This window comes from Tympanuchus pallidicinctus, unplaced genomic scaffold, assembly GCF_026119805.1.
Source record: "Tympanuchus pallidicinctus isolate F22 unplaced genomic scaffold, pur_lepc_1.0 scaffold1, whole genome shotgun sequence".
In the NCBI taxonomy this organism is placed as follows: domain Eukaryota; kingdom Metazoa; phylum Chordata; class Aves; order Galliformes; family Phasianidae; genus Tympanuchus; species Tympanuchus pallidicinctus.
In genome coordinates, this window is record NW_026294618.1 from 106,629,767 (window position 1) to 106,645,845 (window position 16,079).

General features: G+C 44.2%; 1 protein-coding gene across 1 annotated transcript in view; it reads right to left on the reverse strand.

The window, feature by feature from the left end:
* Window positions 1–14,367: 14,367 nt before the first annotated feature.
* EFEMP1 (EGF containing fibulin extracellular matrix protein 1) overlaps window positions 14,368–16,079 on the reverse strand; it is a 51,263-nt gene continuing 49,551 nt past the window's right edge. Inside the window, exon 12 of the mRNA XM_052677144.1 lies at window positions 14,368–15,594. Within this exon, the coding sequence (XP_052533104.1) occupies window positions 15,436–15,594 (159 nt within the window). The 3' untranslated portion in view covers window positions 14,368–15,435. The remainder of the gene's footprint in view (window positions 15,595–16,079) is intronic.

A 16,079-nucleotide genomic window follows, 5' to 3' on the forward strand; every position in this document is an offset into this window, starting at 1 on the left:
AGATCACACAGTTGCTCCTGCAGCACAAACCTCAGCCCATCAGGAAACTCCCACTCTGATGGTTTCTCCTCTTCTTGACCCATCGATTTGGCAGCACTGAGCAGGCACTATCTCAGACATTTCAGCACAAGTTTTGGATGCTCAGCACTATCAGGAGTCAGTGTGAGAGCTACAAGGAGTTACAGTTGAAGAGAATCTTTTTTCCCTGTCTGTGTACAGGAATTGCCTGTGTAAGGATATTCATTATTAAACAGGAAAAAGGCACCTTCTGTGTAAATGCCATTTTTCTTCATCTGCCAGCATGAATTTGCAGCTGGAATGTTGGCTATCACAGTGCTTCAGGCTGCTCCAAGGTCTCAGCAGCATCTGCAGAGTTGAGGAAGAGAAAAGCAGAATAAAGTGCTGCTACTCCTCCTTTATACCTCCATCAACAACAGTAGCACTGTAAAGATCAAGTAGGACCTAACAGCTTGGTTTTCTAGTATGGAGCACCAGCAGCTGCCACCAGATGCTTAGCATTAATTATAATCAATTCATTACTTAATTCATGTAATTGCACATCAAACCACCAGGCGGTTCTCCAGGGAGAAGCATTTTCTATAGTAAGAAAACACATGAGGCCTTTAATGCTCATGAAGATTTGTATGAGTAAGATTTCACCATCGCAGATGATAAAATGTAAGTCCTTCCTGCTAGGTGCTCCAGTTTCTATTTTGCACACATGCTTTCACCGGATGCCTTCTTATTGTACAACTTTCCTCAGGCTTACATTTACACGCTACAGCATAAGATTAAACTGAGCTCCCTAAGTAATTATTGCATGAAATTATATAAACATTTTTTTTCCTTCTTGAAGGTAAGATCCTTTGCAGAAGCCTACCTGTATGAAAGCAACTTGTAGGGGAAAAAAAAGGAAAAACCAACAGAACAACAACAAAACCAAACCAGAAGTATTGCTTACCTTAAGAGAAAATCCACAGTTGCAGAACAAGTTTGATCAAGAGTTGAGCCATGCACGTAGATAGGCACATATATAAACTCTGTTTTCATAAGGTCTATCATATAACCAGTGTAACAGATATGTGTAGTTTTTCATACCTTTTCTGCAGCCTGTTTTCAGCCTGAACATCCTAGTGATGTGTGTGACAAGGGGCTTTTTCAACAAAGGGCTTTGAAATAGGCTTCATGGAAAACAAACAAGCTAACCTGAGCATCTGTGTCTGTTGTCGCCTTCTGGTGACAGAACGAGCTGAGCAGAGGCATATTATGAGAGTGATCTTTCAGTCTGAGGATGTCTAGTGAAAGCTGGCATACTGAGATGCAGGGGCTCTGCAGCAGCATGCTGAATCTCTCAAAAACGTGTGAATGTGAGATCACAGCTGTGGTTCTGTGGGATGACGGGGTGCCAGGCTTGTGCTGACAGAAATGGTTACATGTACTTGTAGAAAACAGCCTCTCTGCTGTTTGGAAGTGGACTTGCTGTTTGCAATTCTTTCCATAAATGAATAAACATCCTTGCACAAGCTGCTGAATTTCAGTGGGGTTGTAACAGGTTCTGCTAGCTGTGGGTTTTGGCCCCTTGGCAGCTGAGATTCCCTTAGTTCACTTAATCTGATGCTTTGAGAGACATAGTGCCAGTGACGACTGCTTGGTTTTGAGGTGGTGAGTGAAATATAATTGCTGCATGTATATTTACTTACTAAATATACTTGTAGGCAATCCTTGATTTAGCATCTGCAAAGATTTCTGTTGGCTATTGGTAATGTCTCGGGTGTGGTAAGCGTGCTTAGAGCTGTGGAAGGAGGTTAGGGTTGGGCTGAGCACAGCACCAAGTAGATGGGCTCCAGGCACTTGTACCATGTTTGTTGTTTTGTCACAGAAAAGGGCACTTGAGTTGGGAAAAGGAGGTATGTCACAGAGTAGGGAGGAATGCATGTGTATAATAACTTGTGAAAATCTGGGCAAATCTCATTAACTGTGAAGATGGGAGACTAATTGTCTAGATGTGATCTGAGTTGGAGACCCAATCCCTGCAAGCACCAACTCAGTGTGGCCTGGCCCTATAGGTCTCAGATTGTGCCATCATTCCTGTTTTGCAAGTCCCTTTCCCTTGCTGTTGCAAATTCTGGTGGAGAGAATGCCATGCAGAGATCAGAGGGGTTATGAAAACACCCTTTTGTGAGGAGAAGGTTTCTCTTTCCTGAAGACGTCACTTATACACGATGAAGAAACTGAGAATACCCTGTGATAACTTGCAGAAAGCTGCCTGGATAGAGGAAGACAAATGAGTTTTGCGCATCTTCGTCTATTTAATTTTCTGCCATGTGATGGCACTGGTTAGCTGACCAGAGGAGCTGGTGGTGTACAGACCAGGCCCTCAGAGCATGGCTTCTGCCCACATGTCCCCACCGCAGCTTTCTTGGAAACTTGGGGGTGCACCGAACGTTTGTGGAATGAGAGAAACCAACAGTTTGCTTTTCATTATATGTTACTTCATAGGTCTCTAATCCCTGAGATGAATCCACAGCTTGCCTACTGAGTACTGTGAAGCAAAAAACTCATGGGTAACTTTTAAGTGGTGGGGAAGGACGAGTGGCACAGGAAAGAAAAGTTAAAAAATCTTTACTTAAAGAGAGAGGGGGAAAATCTACACAAATGATAAAGCTTACAGTAGTTACAAGAGATGGAATTAGTCTCTTTTGCGTCTGTGCCCTGGGAGTGCTCAAGAGCTGCTAGCTTAAAGGAGGACCTAGAGGTGTAATTTTAAGCCCTGCCAGGCATTTAAGTGAATTCTAAGCACTCAGTGCATTCTTCAAATAAACAAACATCAACGCCAGGAAACAAAAGCAAACAGCTAGAATCTAGCAGAAGAACAGAATCCTCTGTCAGTATGGATGATTGTAGTTACCTGTTCTCAAAACTGTATTCGTGATGCTTCTAACAGCAGGGAAGACTTAGCTTGGCTCCAGATGGATGAGCGAAAGAGGTGGGTGGCAATTAGACAAGCTGAGGGAATGGAGGAGGGCAGCAATGAGGACTGATGGTGTGGTTCAGGTTGGCAGTGGAGTGGGGGTTGAACGTGAACTGCGATTGATCTGTGTGCCAGATGTTGCAATGAAAGCAACCGAAGGGATAAAGTTGGAGCTTTTCTAATCTATGTAGTTGAAAAGCTTGTTATGAATATTTAGTTGTGGATGTGGCATTTCGAAATAGCAATTTAATAATTACTTAAGCTTTCATAGCAGGCAGAAGTACTTGAACTTGATGGCTTTTATTTTTAAGGCATCTTAACCATTGAATCATTTTTATACTTGCTCTTTGTAAAATGCAAGGCAAGTCTTTTTTTAACTGGCAAGACTGAAACTTTGGACGCTGACAAACTTGGAGCTTACATCAATGCTATGAGCATGATGGACAGCACACTTGAAATAAAGCAGCAGCCTTACCCATTCCCTCTCTTTCCACTTTGGCATGATGGTTTGCATTTTTCTCTTTAATTTCAAAGAAAAACTATAAATAGGAGTTGGAAACTGCATGTATGTGGTGATTGATATGGGTTTTGTTTACTGTTCTCATCTACTTGCCTTAAAAAGAAGGTCTAAGCTTAAATTAAGAGCTAATGATCCAGCAGTTTGTCATCCTATGCCATGTCCTTGATCCATTTCCAGCATGTAAGCTTCATTCTCTCATTGTGACATGTCATTGAGTTTTGGCAGGACTGGTTCAAGCCATAACATAGAGCTTTCTTGTTTAACCGTGAACAAATACGAAAGACTGATAGATTTGAATTAAACTTACGTCTTCAAAAATGACTCCTGGGACCCCCTACATGTTTATGTTAGTTTTTATTGTATTTTGCTTGGGAGAAAAAATAAATCAACTTAGTTTTTTGGGCATGTGGTAAGAGCTAGTTTAATCTAGGTCTCCTGATCAGAATGTAGAACATACTGCTATAAGAGGAAGGATGAAGAAAGGCAGTAAAACATTTACAACTGATTTTTGTGTGTGTGTGTTTGAGGAGAAAAAATACTGCAAAAATCCAATTATAAATCCCATCAATACTTCCTATAGTTACACTTGCATGTTGCTGTGTTGTTGAAAGCAAGTTTCCTAAAGGAGTTAGGTATGTGGTATTTAGTTTATGTGGTTACTTATGCAAGCTGTAACTAGCTCAAAAGATGCCAGAATTGTTAGTAAAAACATTAATAATGATAGATGTTAATAGCTGTAAGGTTTTCTTTTAAAACTAGGAATAGGCAAATGCATTTGGGGACCTGAAGTGTGTAGAAGAGTATATGAAGTTTTTAATGAGCAAGAACAGGTGCAGCCATCAGTGAAAGAAGGACTTCAGATGTAGGGAAGAAAGAAAAAACAAGGAAGGATGCCTCCCCAAAGCCCACATTGCAGGTCTAGCTTGGTGCAAACTGGTTGTGTGGGCAAGATCTGCGTGTAATTGCCTCCATCTTCCTAATTTCGATCTCTGGTATTTGTTATTTCTGGTTTGCAGCAAACAGATGATGTTCAACTTCCATAGCCTTGCTTGGAGCTTCCAGTATTGTGCTGTGGTGCTTCAGTTCCTGCCTTCAGAGCTGCAGCTACAGGATTTTGAGGTGTGTTGTAAGCTACCTTGCAATCATGGCAGTCCCTGTGCACACAAACATCCATTTATGTCTGCCCATCTTTTTGGTGCATTCAGAGATGTCTGAGATTAACTTTAATGCAGAAATTGAGGTCTCCTTCAAATACATTTGCCTTTTTAGCCAGGCAGGTGTGTGGTTTTAGTTGTACTTACAATTTGATGTGGCCTGTCGCATCAGCAGCTGATTTCTCTGCCATGTGACAACCAGTAGGTATTTATCATTACATCTGATCTAATTTTTTTGGCAAAACTGACTGTAACATATATAGCTGGCTGATGCTTGTGTACAGTTAAGTTTGGATGCTGCTCTTGCCTTTGACGGAGCAGAGTTGCAAATGAGATCTGGCACCTAAGGAGGCCTGTGTTAGACTGAAATTACTAATATACAGTCAGGTAAGTAAATGAATGAGGAATTTGGAGTCTTTCTAGTTTATTGAGCTTTTTTCCATTTGGTATCTGCCTTTTTAACATGGAGCTGGCCAGAATGGTCTTGATATTTAAGCTTTTAATCCTAACACCTCATTTATTTATTTGAAGGAGATGTTATTGGCACGTGTAATAAATTAATGGGATTTAATGAACCCAGAGTAGCCCTAAAAGGGAGGAAGCGTGTTGCAGTGTGATGGATGCATCTGAGCAATTGGGTATTACATGCTTTGCTGTCAAATTGGTGTCCCTGTAAAGCTGAGCTGCATGGCACTAAGGCTCTGTTCTGCACTCAGGTGAGGTGTTGTTTTGCTGAGTGGCCTCTTTTATACTTTGAAGTGCTGTGAAAGGATGTGAGCCTGTAAATGGAAACAGGTGCCTTTGTAAGGGAGAGGTGAAGAGGAAGAGTAGAAGCACATGCCACTGCACATCCCATGTGTAAAAGCAGAAATAGCCTCAAAGCAGCTTAATCTTACATGGGAGGAACTGGTGTAACTCCGAAATGAAGCAGCAACCAGCTTTGGCAGCTGCAGCATCCACAAGATGAGCTGTTCTGCACGGTGCTCTGTGAGCTCCTGTCACTGCTGACCTGGGTGACATGTGCCCAGCACCATCTGCCAGTGGCACTCTTGCAATGATCCTGTGCTGTGCTTGGTGTCAAGCTGGCCTTAGAGAAACCAGCCTGTGCATCCTGACAGTGGACTAAGTATTTTGGCCTCTTGGGATCTGTGATGCTGGTGTTCTGGGTGGCTTTTGATGTTGAGACAACCTGTAGCACTTGCAAAATTCTCAGCATCACTGCATTAAGTAGTACTGCAGCATCAGACCTCACTGTATTTAGGCTTCAGGCTTGCATCCAGAGGTATTAAAAAGCTTGTGTTAGGCAGGAATGCTACCCTCGATATAAATTTCCATATAAAAATCTCTACTTGTCTTTTCTCCATGCATTCCCCTGTTTGCCTCACCCTTACATTTTTTTATTGCTGTTTCTGCTTGGCAGTTGCAATCCTCACTGTGTTAGCCTTCAAGGCAGCTGCTCTGGGGCAACACAGGGTGAGCTTTTTAAAATTAAAAAAAAAATAATGTTTTTAGGCTTCCTGAAGGCTCTCTGGGGCTTTTTGCCTGCTTGTTTATGCTCGGTAGAGGAAATGTGTGAGCAGTGGGATGTGGCTGTGATGGGGGAGTGACAAAGGATGTGGTGGGGGCACAGTGCCCTGTCCCCCCTTGGTCCCCTGGCCTCTCCTTGGTCCCCCTGTGGTGGCATTTACACCTCTCAAACCTCCTGGGCACTGTGCTGATGAAGGAAGGGCTGTGTGGTTGTTGGCTCCAGCCTCGGCGCTCCAGGGCATGGTTTCAACCATGTCTATGGAGACCAATTTTCAACATCAAAACAAACCCATGTAAGTGGAATTTATATTACCTTTAAAAAGTGCGAGTCAACAGAGCGGAGGGCTCTGCTTCGAGGAAGCCTCTTGGGTTTGTTCAGCGAATTACTACAAATATTTTACATCCTTTCTGGGACTCCAGGCAACCTCAGGAAGCAGCTGTCAAAATGCCCCAAGCTGCACGGCTGATCCAGGGTGACTATTGAGCCTGTGGCACAAGAAAGACATCCACCTCCACCTCCAATCCCTTCACTCCATCACCAAATATCCCGCACTGCCTGAAAGCATCATTTTCCTAGATATCTGGACTGTGTATTTTTACCCTGAAGCACTGGGTTTTGGGCTAAGGTGATGGTGGTTGAGAGAAAACAGGGTAGAATCTCTTAATCCTGAGTGCCCCAAAGTATGCACATTTTGGTGACCTAAAGGCAAAGAAATGCTTTGTTCCACAGAACAGCCCCAAGATGGAGATCATCCCTGCAGGTGTGTGATAACAGTGGAGAGATGTGAGTTTAGGTGAGAGCAGGCTGCAGTGCAGGATGTATTGGTTTGCCACCTGCAACCCAGTGAGTAGGCAAGCCATGGATGTATGGTGGGGTGCTCCATTCCCCCTGAAATGTCTCCAGTTGTTTGAAGATGGAAATGTACTCCATTTTATGCTAGGAGGAGAACAGGCCAAATAACAACATCTGTTAGTTAGCTCGGTACCTTGGAGGGTGTGGATTTGAGTGAGATGTTGATGCCTGCAGAATCCTCACTTTGCGTGTCTGCACGGTATGAATGTGTCGTATGTAGATAGTATGTACATCTTATCTTTCAGGAAGGCTTTAATGTTATATTTGCCATGATGTGAATGTGGTTCTTCTGTTTCTAATGTTTCTGTTTGCATGCAAAGCACAAATGGGAGCTCTGCAGCATTACTGCAGCCTCATTTTCATTTCGGCTAGCTCCAGAAACAAGGGGGAAAATCCTAAACCAAGCAAGAAAACGTGCCTGAAAAATATCTGAGATGGAATTTGGCAAGTTTCAAGCTGCTATGATGTAAATTTTAAGAGCCAGCAATGCCTGTACTGTGCAGAAGGGAAGAAAGGGCTGTTGGAGAGGGGCAGCTTTCTAATACAAATGAGAAGCCGAACCACAACAGGTCTGCTTTCAGATGGAGCAGGCTATCAAAGTGTTCTGCTCCTGCAAACCATTCCCAGCACTAGTGGGGAAAATGATGCGGGTTTGCAATAAGACATTAGCATCCATCAACTTGATCTGCTCTGCATTTGCAGAAAATAGTAGAAACTGTAGCCTTTGTGTAATAGATTAGAAACAACTGCTACTACATGGACTACTGGTCCGTGAAATCTTAATGCTGTGTTGGAAAAGTTCACCATATAATTTGGGTCTTTCCCTCCCCAGCATACCAGTGCAGAGGCAGAAATTTTCTGACCCTGATGAAATCTCATGTTACCATTTCAGTCTTCAGGGTTTGATTTGCAGTGCAAGCTTGCTGGCCTCACAGCGAGCACTAGGCACGGTGCTTCATGTTTTCCACTGCCCATCCACCTCTGCCAGCTTTTAGAGCTCCTGTGAAACAGAAGACTTTGGAAATCTTTCCTGTAGGGAAAGGCAGTAATGCAGTATGGAGGAGATGGGTGCTAGGAGTGAATGTGCTTTTTTTCGTTTCCCAAAGACTGTGGAATGGTGCTAACTTGAAATGTCTGAAAAATAAGCAGATCATAGAATATCCCGAGTTGGAAGACCCATTAGGATCATTGAGTACAACTTCTGTCTCCACACAGGACCACTCAAAAATCAGACTATGTCCAGATGCTTCTTGAACTCTGGCAGCTCGTGGCATGGCCACTGCCCTGGGGACCCTGTTCCACCTCCTGGAGAAAAACCTTTTCCTGATATCCAACCTGACCCTTTTTGTGCTTTGGCACCCAAAAGTGCACACAGTTGTGAGGTGAGGTGAGATGAGGTGAGGTGAGGTGAGCTGAGGCTGCACCAGTGCAGTGCAGAGTGTAACGATCCCTTTCCTTGACCAGCTAGCAGTGCTGGCCTTGATGCCCCCCAGGATGTGGTTGACCTTTGTGGCTACCAGGCCACACTGCTGGCTCATGTTCAACTTACTGTCAGCCAAGACCCCCAGATCCCTTTCAGCAGGGCTGCTCTCCAGCATCTCACCCCCAGTCTGTATTTATAGCCAGGTGCAGAATCTGCCACTAGCTCTTGTTAACTTTGTGTGGTTGGTGATCGACCAGCTCTCTAATTATTCTGGATCTCTCTGCAGATACTGATATCCTAGCCTTTCAATGGAATACATTTCTTTTATCCCCTATTAGTACCATTACAGAAGGTAGGCCTTTTAAAAACGTTTCTAATTTCAATCATGTTGAATTGAAATCTTGGTATGCTGTGTTTCTGCATTTAGATTTGGAGCAGATTTAAATTTCACCACTTCCACGTTGTCTGGAGCCAAGTTCATTGCAGGGAAAGAAAGAAGCGATTGCAAACTTCGGCCTAGAACTTCAAATCACTTTGAAGTTCATGTCTGATGAGTGTCTAGAGGTGGCTTTCCTAGAAATGCCATTATTTGCAACAGTCTGGCTCCTACTGCCTTTCATCTGGGTAGAAATACAGGATTCTGCTCACAGTTTTCGTCTCACAAAACGCCTATTTCTGCTCTCCTGAGTCAGAGGAGCATCTTCTTTTACATCACTGCTTTAAAACTGTGACTTTTAGGGAGGAGGTGACAATCTCTGCAAAATACAGTCTGAGTTGGCTTAATGCTTTTGTAACTTTGGCTGAGATGGGTGTGACTGCTGCTCCCCAAACCTGATTCTGATGCAGGTGACGGATGTGGCCTCTCCAGTCATTTCTTATGCTGGAGCTGTTTTTGGAAGCTGGTGTTTTCTGCTGAACTGTTGTCCCCTACAAGGACAGGCTGAGAGAGCTGGGGCTCTTCAGCACGGAGAGGAGAAGGCTCCAAGGAGACCTCATAGAAGCCTTCCAGTACCTGAAGAGCCTACAGGAAAGTTGGGGAGTGACTTTTTATAAGGGCAGGAAGCAACAGGACGTGGTGAAATGGCTGTAAACTGTCAGAGGGTAGATTTAGACCAGATATTAGAAAGAAATTCTTTCCTGCGATGGTGGTGAAACACTGAACAGGCTGCCTAGTAAGGTTGTGAATGTCCCCTTCCTGAAAGCATTCAAGGCCAGGCCGGATGGGGCTTTGGATCTAGATGATCTCTAGATGATCTTAAAGGCCTCTTCCAACCCAAACTATTCTATGATTCTATATCAGTGCCCCCCCAGGAGAGTGTGATCAGCTTGAGTCCCCCACTGCTCTCTTGTTGCAGTTGGAGTGGCTTCTCCTCCCTGCATGCCACATGACTTCATTTTTCTGCTCTGGTGTTATCTTGTTTTGGTTGTTCCCCTCATAATGCGAGTCATGTCTTGGCCACATCTGCCTTCTGGGGGCTTCTTGCCTTTTGTGAGCCTAGAAGAGGCTGGCTTTGCCCATCCACGTGTTGGTGAGTTGCTCTTTTGGTCTATTATTTTTTCCTAATTCTTATGCAACCTCAGCTTCTTGGATGATGACTTGATTTTAGTAATGCATTTTACCCTTCTACTTTGGTATACTGGCTTCCCCTCTGCAGCCCTTGCTCTGGGCTCCCAAAATCTGTTTGTTTTCCTAGTTTCCACGCCACCTGCGAGGAGGATTTCGCGCTCTGACTCCTGACTTGGATGTTTGTTATGTATGTTCTGCATAGGAGACATTCCTATGTGTTGCACGTGGATACTGCAGGAACATTCAAAGTGCAAAAAAAAAAGTGACCTCCAAGGGGAGGAGGTTGCAGATTCAGATGTTTGCCAAGTCACACTGGCAGGATTCAGACCTTGAGGTGTCCGTGCACAGACTTCCATGGCTGTGTCTTAAGATTTAAAGAGGATACCTATATTACTGTTGTCAACCCAACAGTTGGGTTGGGTTTGCTGGGTTGGGGTGGCCGGCAGCCTGTTAAATTTGGAAATGTTGTCTACTTGTTTCTGTGCACTTACTTAGGTGTATGTCTGGGGATAGCAACAGAGGTTTTTTTCTGCACCGGATTTGCAGAGGTTTCAGGTTGTACCTCTAGAGGCTGGGGCAGGGGGTGTACAATGAGTGCTTCATTAAAACAGCAATAAATTGCACCAGTGTGTGCATTTACAGGGCAGGAACAGCTGAGGTTCTTTGTGTTGCTCTGGTGCTGGGGCTGCTGGGCTCAGTGAGCTTCTCCAAGGATGGCACTGCTGGTGGGGTCTTGCTTGAGAGCTGCACCTTTCACTTCAAAGCTCTGAGCTGAAGCCAGTGGGAACGCTTCGTTTTTGAATATCTGTGGTGATACAGTAATAGGTTAAAATAAAAATATTGATCATCTGTGCGTGTTGCTGAGAGGAAGCAGAAGTACAGAGCATGGTGTCCTTTGTGGGACTGTGGGGGCTCGGGATTGGGAAGCGAGCGATTTCCAGCTCAAATGAGTGGAAACGGTTTGTAACCATGTCTACAAACAAAACCTGCAGCTCATCTACATCCAGCCTGTAAGATGCATTGCTACACATCCTATCCACACAGTCCCAGTCCCATTATTTACGTGTTCTGAGACACCAGGGACACCTCTGCTGCCTCTCGGTGTTAGCGGTGCAGCAGTGGTTGCTGTAAATGCTTGCAGCTTTTCCTACTCAGCAGATACAGACCACGAGTGGGATGATTTAGGAGGAATTAACTTCGAGAGAACTTATTTCCCTCTTTAAAAAAAGAAGTTAAATGCGTGTAGCCTAAATCAACATAATATAGAACTGTGTTTTTTTCCCATGCAGAAAAATAACAAGAGCTTTTGCACTCTGTCCTTCAAATTTGCTTTGGCAACTATAAGCCATCTCCATTTTATTAAACAGCTCTCTTTCCTCCTAATATATACAGAAATGTTTGCAGTATAAACAACTTAACTAGACAGCTGCCTCTCCCCAGATGCAGGACGCAGTTAACTTTTTGCCCCGTTTCTGTTCACCAGGGCTGGTAACTTTTCCTGCTGGCCAGATGAAATAAAATTGGATTTTGTACCAGATGCGGCGGAGCTCAGTTTTGTGTTCTGCAGGTGTTTCCCCAGCTGGGGAGTGTGGAAGCGTGCCATTTTGCTGAGATGATGGTGAGGTTTAGAAATGTGAGGGCGTTAAAAATAATTCTCCGTGTTAACAGTGGGCTTTGTCCCTGGTGGGCTCCATATGCCGAACAGCTGACTGGGGCAGCAGCTGGTTTTTTTTTTTTTTTAATAGGAGAGTTATAAAGATAGAAACATGGATGATCATTCAAAACATAAGCAACTCTTTGCAGTCATGGAAACGGGATACAACAATAAACTTGCATTTGTAAGCCTTCCAAACAAAATAATCCCACTGCTCTGCGTTCAGGTGGTCTCAGGGAAGTGGATGAACTTGGTTTTCTGTTTCCTTAAGTTTCTGTTTACTCAATCCTATTTCTTTAAAACTTTTTCTCTCTATTTCTGAAGCGATGTTAAACTTTGCATGTGATGCTGATTTAGGTGGTTCTCTGAGTGACAGATTTATATGAGAAGCCTCCCTGAAGCGCGTTGCTGATAACCATGCTGGTACACCATAGAGAAAGCTGAGCAAATGCTCTCCTTTCGGCTCATTCCTTGGAACTTCGATGCCCTTTCAACCCAAGCAGTTACTTATACCCCTGTAGCAACTTTGCTGCAGCTCCACATCCTGAGCATGGGATGAATCTGTAAGTTTCCCCACTAACACCACGCAGGTTTTCTGACAGTGTATGAAAGCTCACCAAACCTCAGGCACCAAACCATCTTCTCCTCTTGCTTACAGGCCTTCTGGACCAGCGTAGGCTCAATTGCATACTTCACACCTATCTGAAACACCTCTAGTCACCCTCTTCCAGCCCCTGGATTGATCCTGCTATCCTGCCCCATTTTTGTTTCGGAGGGGCTGCTGCTGTTTCAGCTCCCTGCTGCCATGGGAGGGCTGTGATTCACATTGTGCACGGGAGTGGTGAGCTGAGTCAGCCTATATTGAAGCGATGTGCTCCTGAGCTGCATGGTAACCTCAGGCTTGGCATGGTTGGGCTGAAAGCAGTCTTATATCAACCTGCATATTGCAAACAGATGGGGGCCAGGGTGCTTGGCTGGACAGTCTGTGCAGAGATAAAAGTGGGTTATATCCAGTGCATGAGCACAATGAGCCGTGGAGGAGCGGGCAGGTCGAGTATGGCTTGAGTGCATGTATGAGCTGCAACTGCCTTTGCTGCTTATGTCATTTGATGCACAAAATATGAAGCTAAGAAAGTGTGGTTCCTGCAGCATGTACAGGCTTTGTGGGTTTATCAGGAAATCCAGGTAAACCCCCTGGATTTTGGGATCTTCTGGCTAAGTGTACAGGTCGTATTTATATATGTGCATATATAAACCAGTCCGTTTTGTGCTGCTGCGTTGTCAGATAAGCAGAAATTCAAAGGGCAAACGAATTGCTCAATCACCAGGCACAGCAGTGGCGTGTAAATGGATTTGCAGCTGGATGAACGGAGCGTGTTTGGGGCTGGCTGGTGGAGCTGCAGGCAGGAGTCTGGTACGGCAGCTGCAGTCCTGGCCAGGGCTATGGCTGGGACAGGACGGGTCGGTTGTGGGGCTGCCACAAATGTTTCTCTGCTTTCCCGATGATTGCAAGTAAGTGCTGGTGATAAAGCTGGTGTCAATACGCATCCTGTTTGCATTGGCAGAGGTTGAAGGCAGAGCAGGTCTTTGGGGCAGAGCTTGGCAGCGTGGGGTATGCCAGAGATGGTTTGTGGCTCTTGAATGCACAGCAGGAGCCAGGCAGGCACTCTGCAGCCTCCTGAATGTGAGGAAAGTGACCTTTTTAAACCTAGAAACAACAAACCCAATTGCTTATTAGAATGGGCAGTGCTGAATTACACGACTTAGGCAGTTAAAGGAGACCTGACCATTTACTACTGGTGTGGGATGAACTCTCAGACCAAGCGAGTTCATAGCAGTGATAATGAATGGGGAAGAATCCCTCTGGTGGGAGGAAGGAGCTTCCTATGAGCCAGACTTTGCACATCAAGTGTTTTCACCGTGGAAAAGAGATTAAATCCCTCTCTGAAGTGACTGGGTTTATATTGGTGAGCCTGGTTTGCAGAGGTTTATGAACACTACTTGTGTGCTCATCCCACAGCCCTGGGCCCCAGGCAATGGCAGCTTGGCCCCTGCCAGCACTGTTTATTTTTCTGGCCTGTGCCACAAACGTGTGCTCTGACCCCATTGGCAGATGAAGTATTTACTTAAAGCCACAAATGAATGCCTGAAGGAACGATCATTGGGTAACGGGGTCCTGCTCTGCAATTTGTCTGAGTGTGGGGGCTGTGCTGCCCCAAAGCAGAGCAGTTGTGGCCAATCCCAAGCTGTGTCCTGGAGGCAGTTTTGCTGCTATCCCAGGATCTCTGCACGCCTTATCCTCCAGCCATGCTCGCTGCTTCTCTCTGGGCATTTTTCCTGAAAAGCCATCACCCAGGGTAACAGAACCACTCAAAAAATCTGAATACGTGGGTCTGCACCACAGGGGGATTTTGTATCCAACAGATACAGTGTCCACAAAGTTTCAATGGAAGGTGTTGAGTAGAAAGGAAGCTCCTTCCTTTAGGCCAGCAACTAACGTGTTGGTGTGGCTTTTTAAAACATCAGTAGGACTCAGGAGGTAATGACTGTCCTTCCACAGAGGAATGGTGTTGTTAGTTTGCCGGGTCACTAAGTGACCTGACATCTTCTGTGCCATTCGTTCCCTACAGAACCAACAGCAGTGAGCGTTCAGCCCTCCAGTGTGGCCTAGGACTTTCTCAGAACAGACTGAACACACTACGGTAAGAGAACTTTATTAAAAATTTTGTACATCAAAGGATTAACTACTACATTTTAAACAGGAAATAAGATTTTACATATTACAAAAGATGCTATTAGTTCTTGAATTAGAAATAAATTTTATGCACACTGTACATGACACATCTGAGTTGTAAGCGCAAGAACAGGACAGTGCTTGAAAATATATGATATAACTTAACAAGCAAATATGCTCGGTTTGTAGTACACAACATAATATTTCTGGAAAAATAGCACATTAGCTTCTGTCTGAAAATGCTGAATCCCTCTAGCCAGTAACTACCAACAGTGTTCTCGGGAGAAAGCGAGTGCCCAGTGCGGCGATCTTCCACGTGGAGTTTTTCATTGGAGGAGAAATGCTCTTACGACGGCCTGTTTCTCTCGGAGAGAGCAGGGTGTTATTCCATGGTGTGGGTAACACAATCTGCACGTAAAAACCCGATGCAAAACACTTCTCACAATGCAACTTTACCCCCCAACCCAGATCAGAAAAAAAAAAAACAAGTGATAGCACATAAATGTCTACAGGAATAGATTCTTATTAACTGTTATCTTTTGTTATAAAGTTAGTTACAAAGAAATATATTTAGCTTATCAGAGAACCATTACTTTGTGTGTCATCCGTAATACAATTCTTTGCCTTTGAGACTGTCAGTGTAGCTGCATTAGAATTTTAAACAAGAACAATTCAAGATCACCTCTGAACTGTGTGACCTATTGGGCTATGAAGGGTGTGTGGAGTTTTACAGGATAGCATGAACAATACAGTTCTCATACAAAAGTACTATGCATCTAGGCCAAGTAAGGTATTAAAAAGATTTAAATCTTTATACAGAAAGTGACAATGCCCATGTTATACTATGGAACACATCTACTAATTCTGAATTACAGGTGTAATGTGTGGGTTAAGGATATCAACTTACTAAACAAATATATAAAAAAAAAAAAAAAAAAAAAGAGTAAAATCTATAAATAAAATAGTAAGTGCTTTCTTTAAGATAATATTCTTTGGCTGCTTTAAGTGCCAGTGGAGGGTTATTGAAAACCACTAGAATGCATAAGGTCCCACTATTATTGTTAATCTTAACACTGAGCTCGTACGGTAATTCAAACTGTTGACTGTTAGCATCTCCAGATCCACAATGTGTTCTCTTGGCCCCGACAGCGATTTCACCAGCACCAGCATTGCACTTACGGCGCTTGTTTGCTGAAAGAAGGGAAAAAAGAAAGTTCAATTCAGTCTTAAGTGATTCTCTAGCTGTGCCCAGGGACTGCTTGCCTTACTGCACCATAAAAATGCTCCGTCTCAGCACGGAGATGCACAATGCAAGTATTATTTAAGCACTTCTAAATGGCCGTGACTAATCTCACACCTGGCCTCGCTGGAGGGAAGGCTTTACCTGACTGGGGCATGGAGGAATAAACCGCGCTACAAAATCTGTTCCTGGTTATGCTGAGTCCCCTGCAGGACCTGGAAAGTGGTAATCTATCCCAGGATGGTTGTCGTTTTATCTCCATCTATCAGCTTTTAAGATATATGATGAACAAGTAGAGATATCTAATGTGTTTAACAGTGATGCAGCTTATTCAGTGGAGGGAAACTGCACTATGGTTCATAAAACTACAGCAGAAGCTGTGTACCCCAAAAACACTGGGAGTTTTTGCAGCTACTGTGCCTCGCTGCCTCCTGCT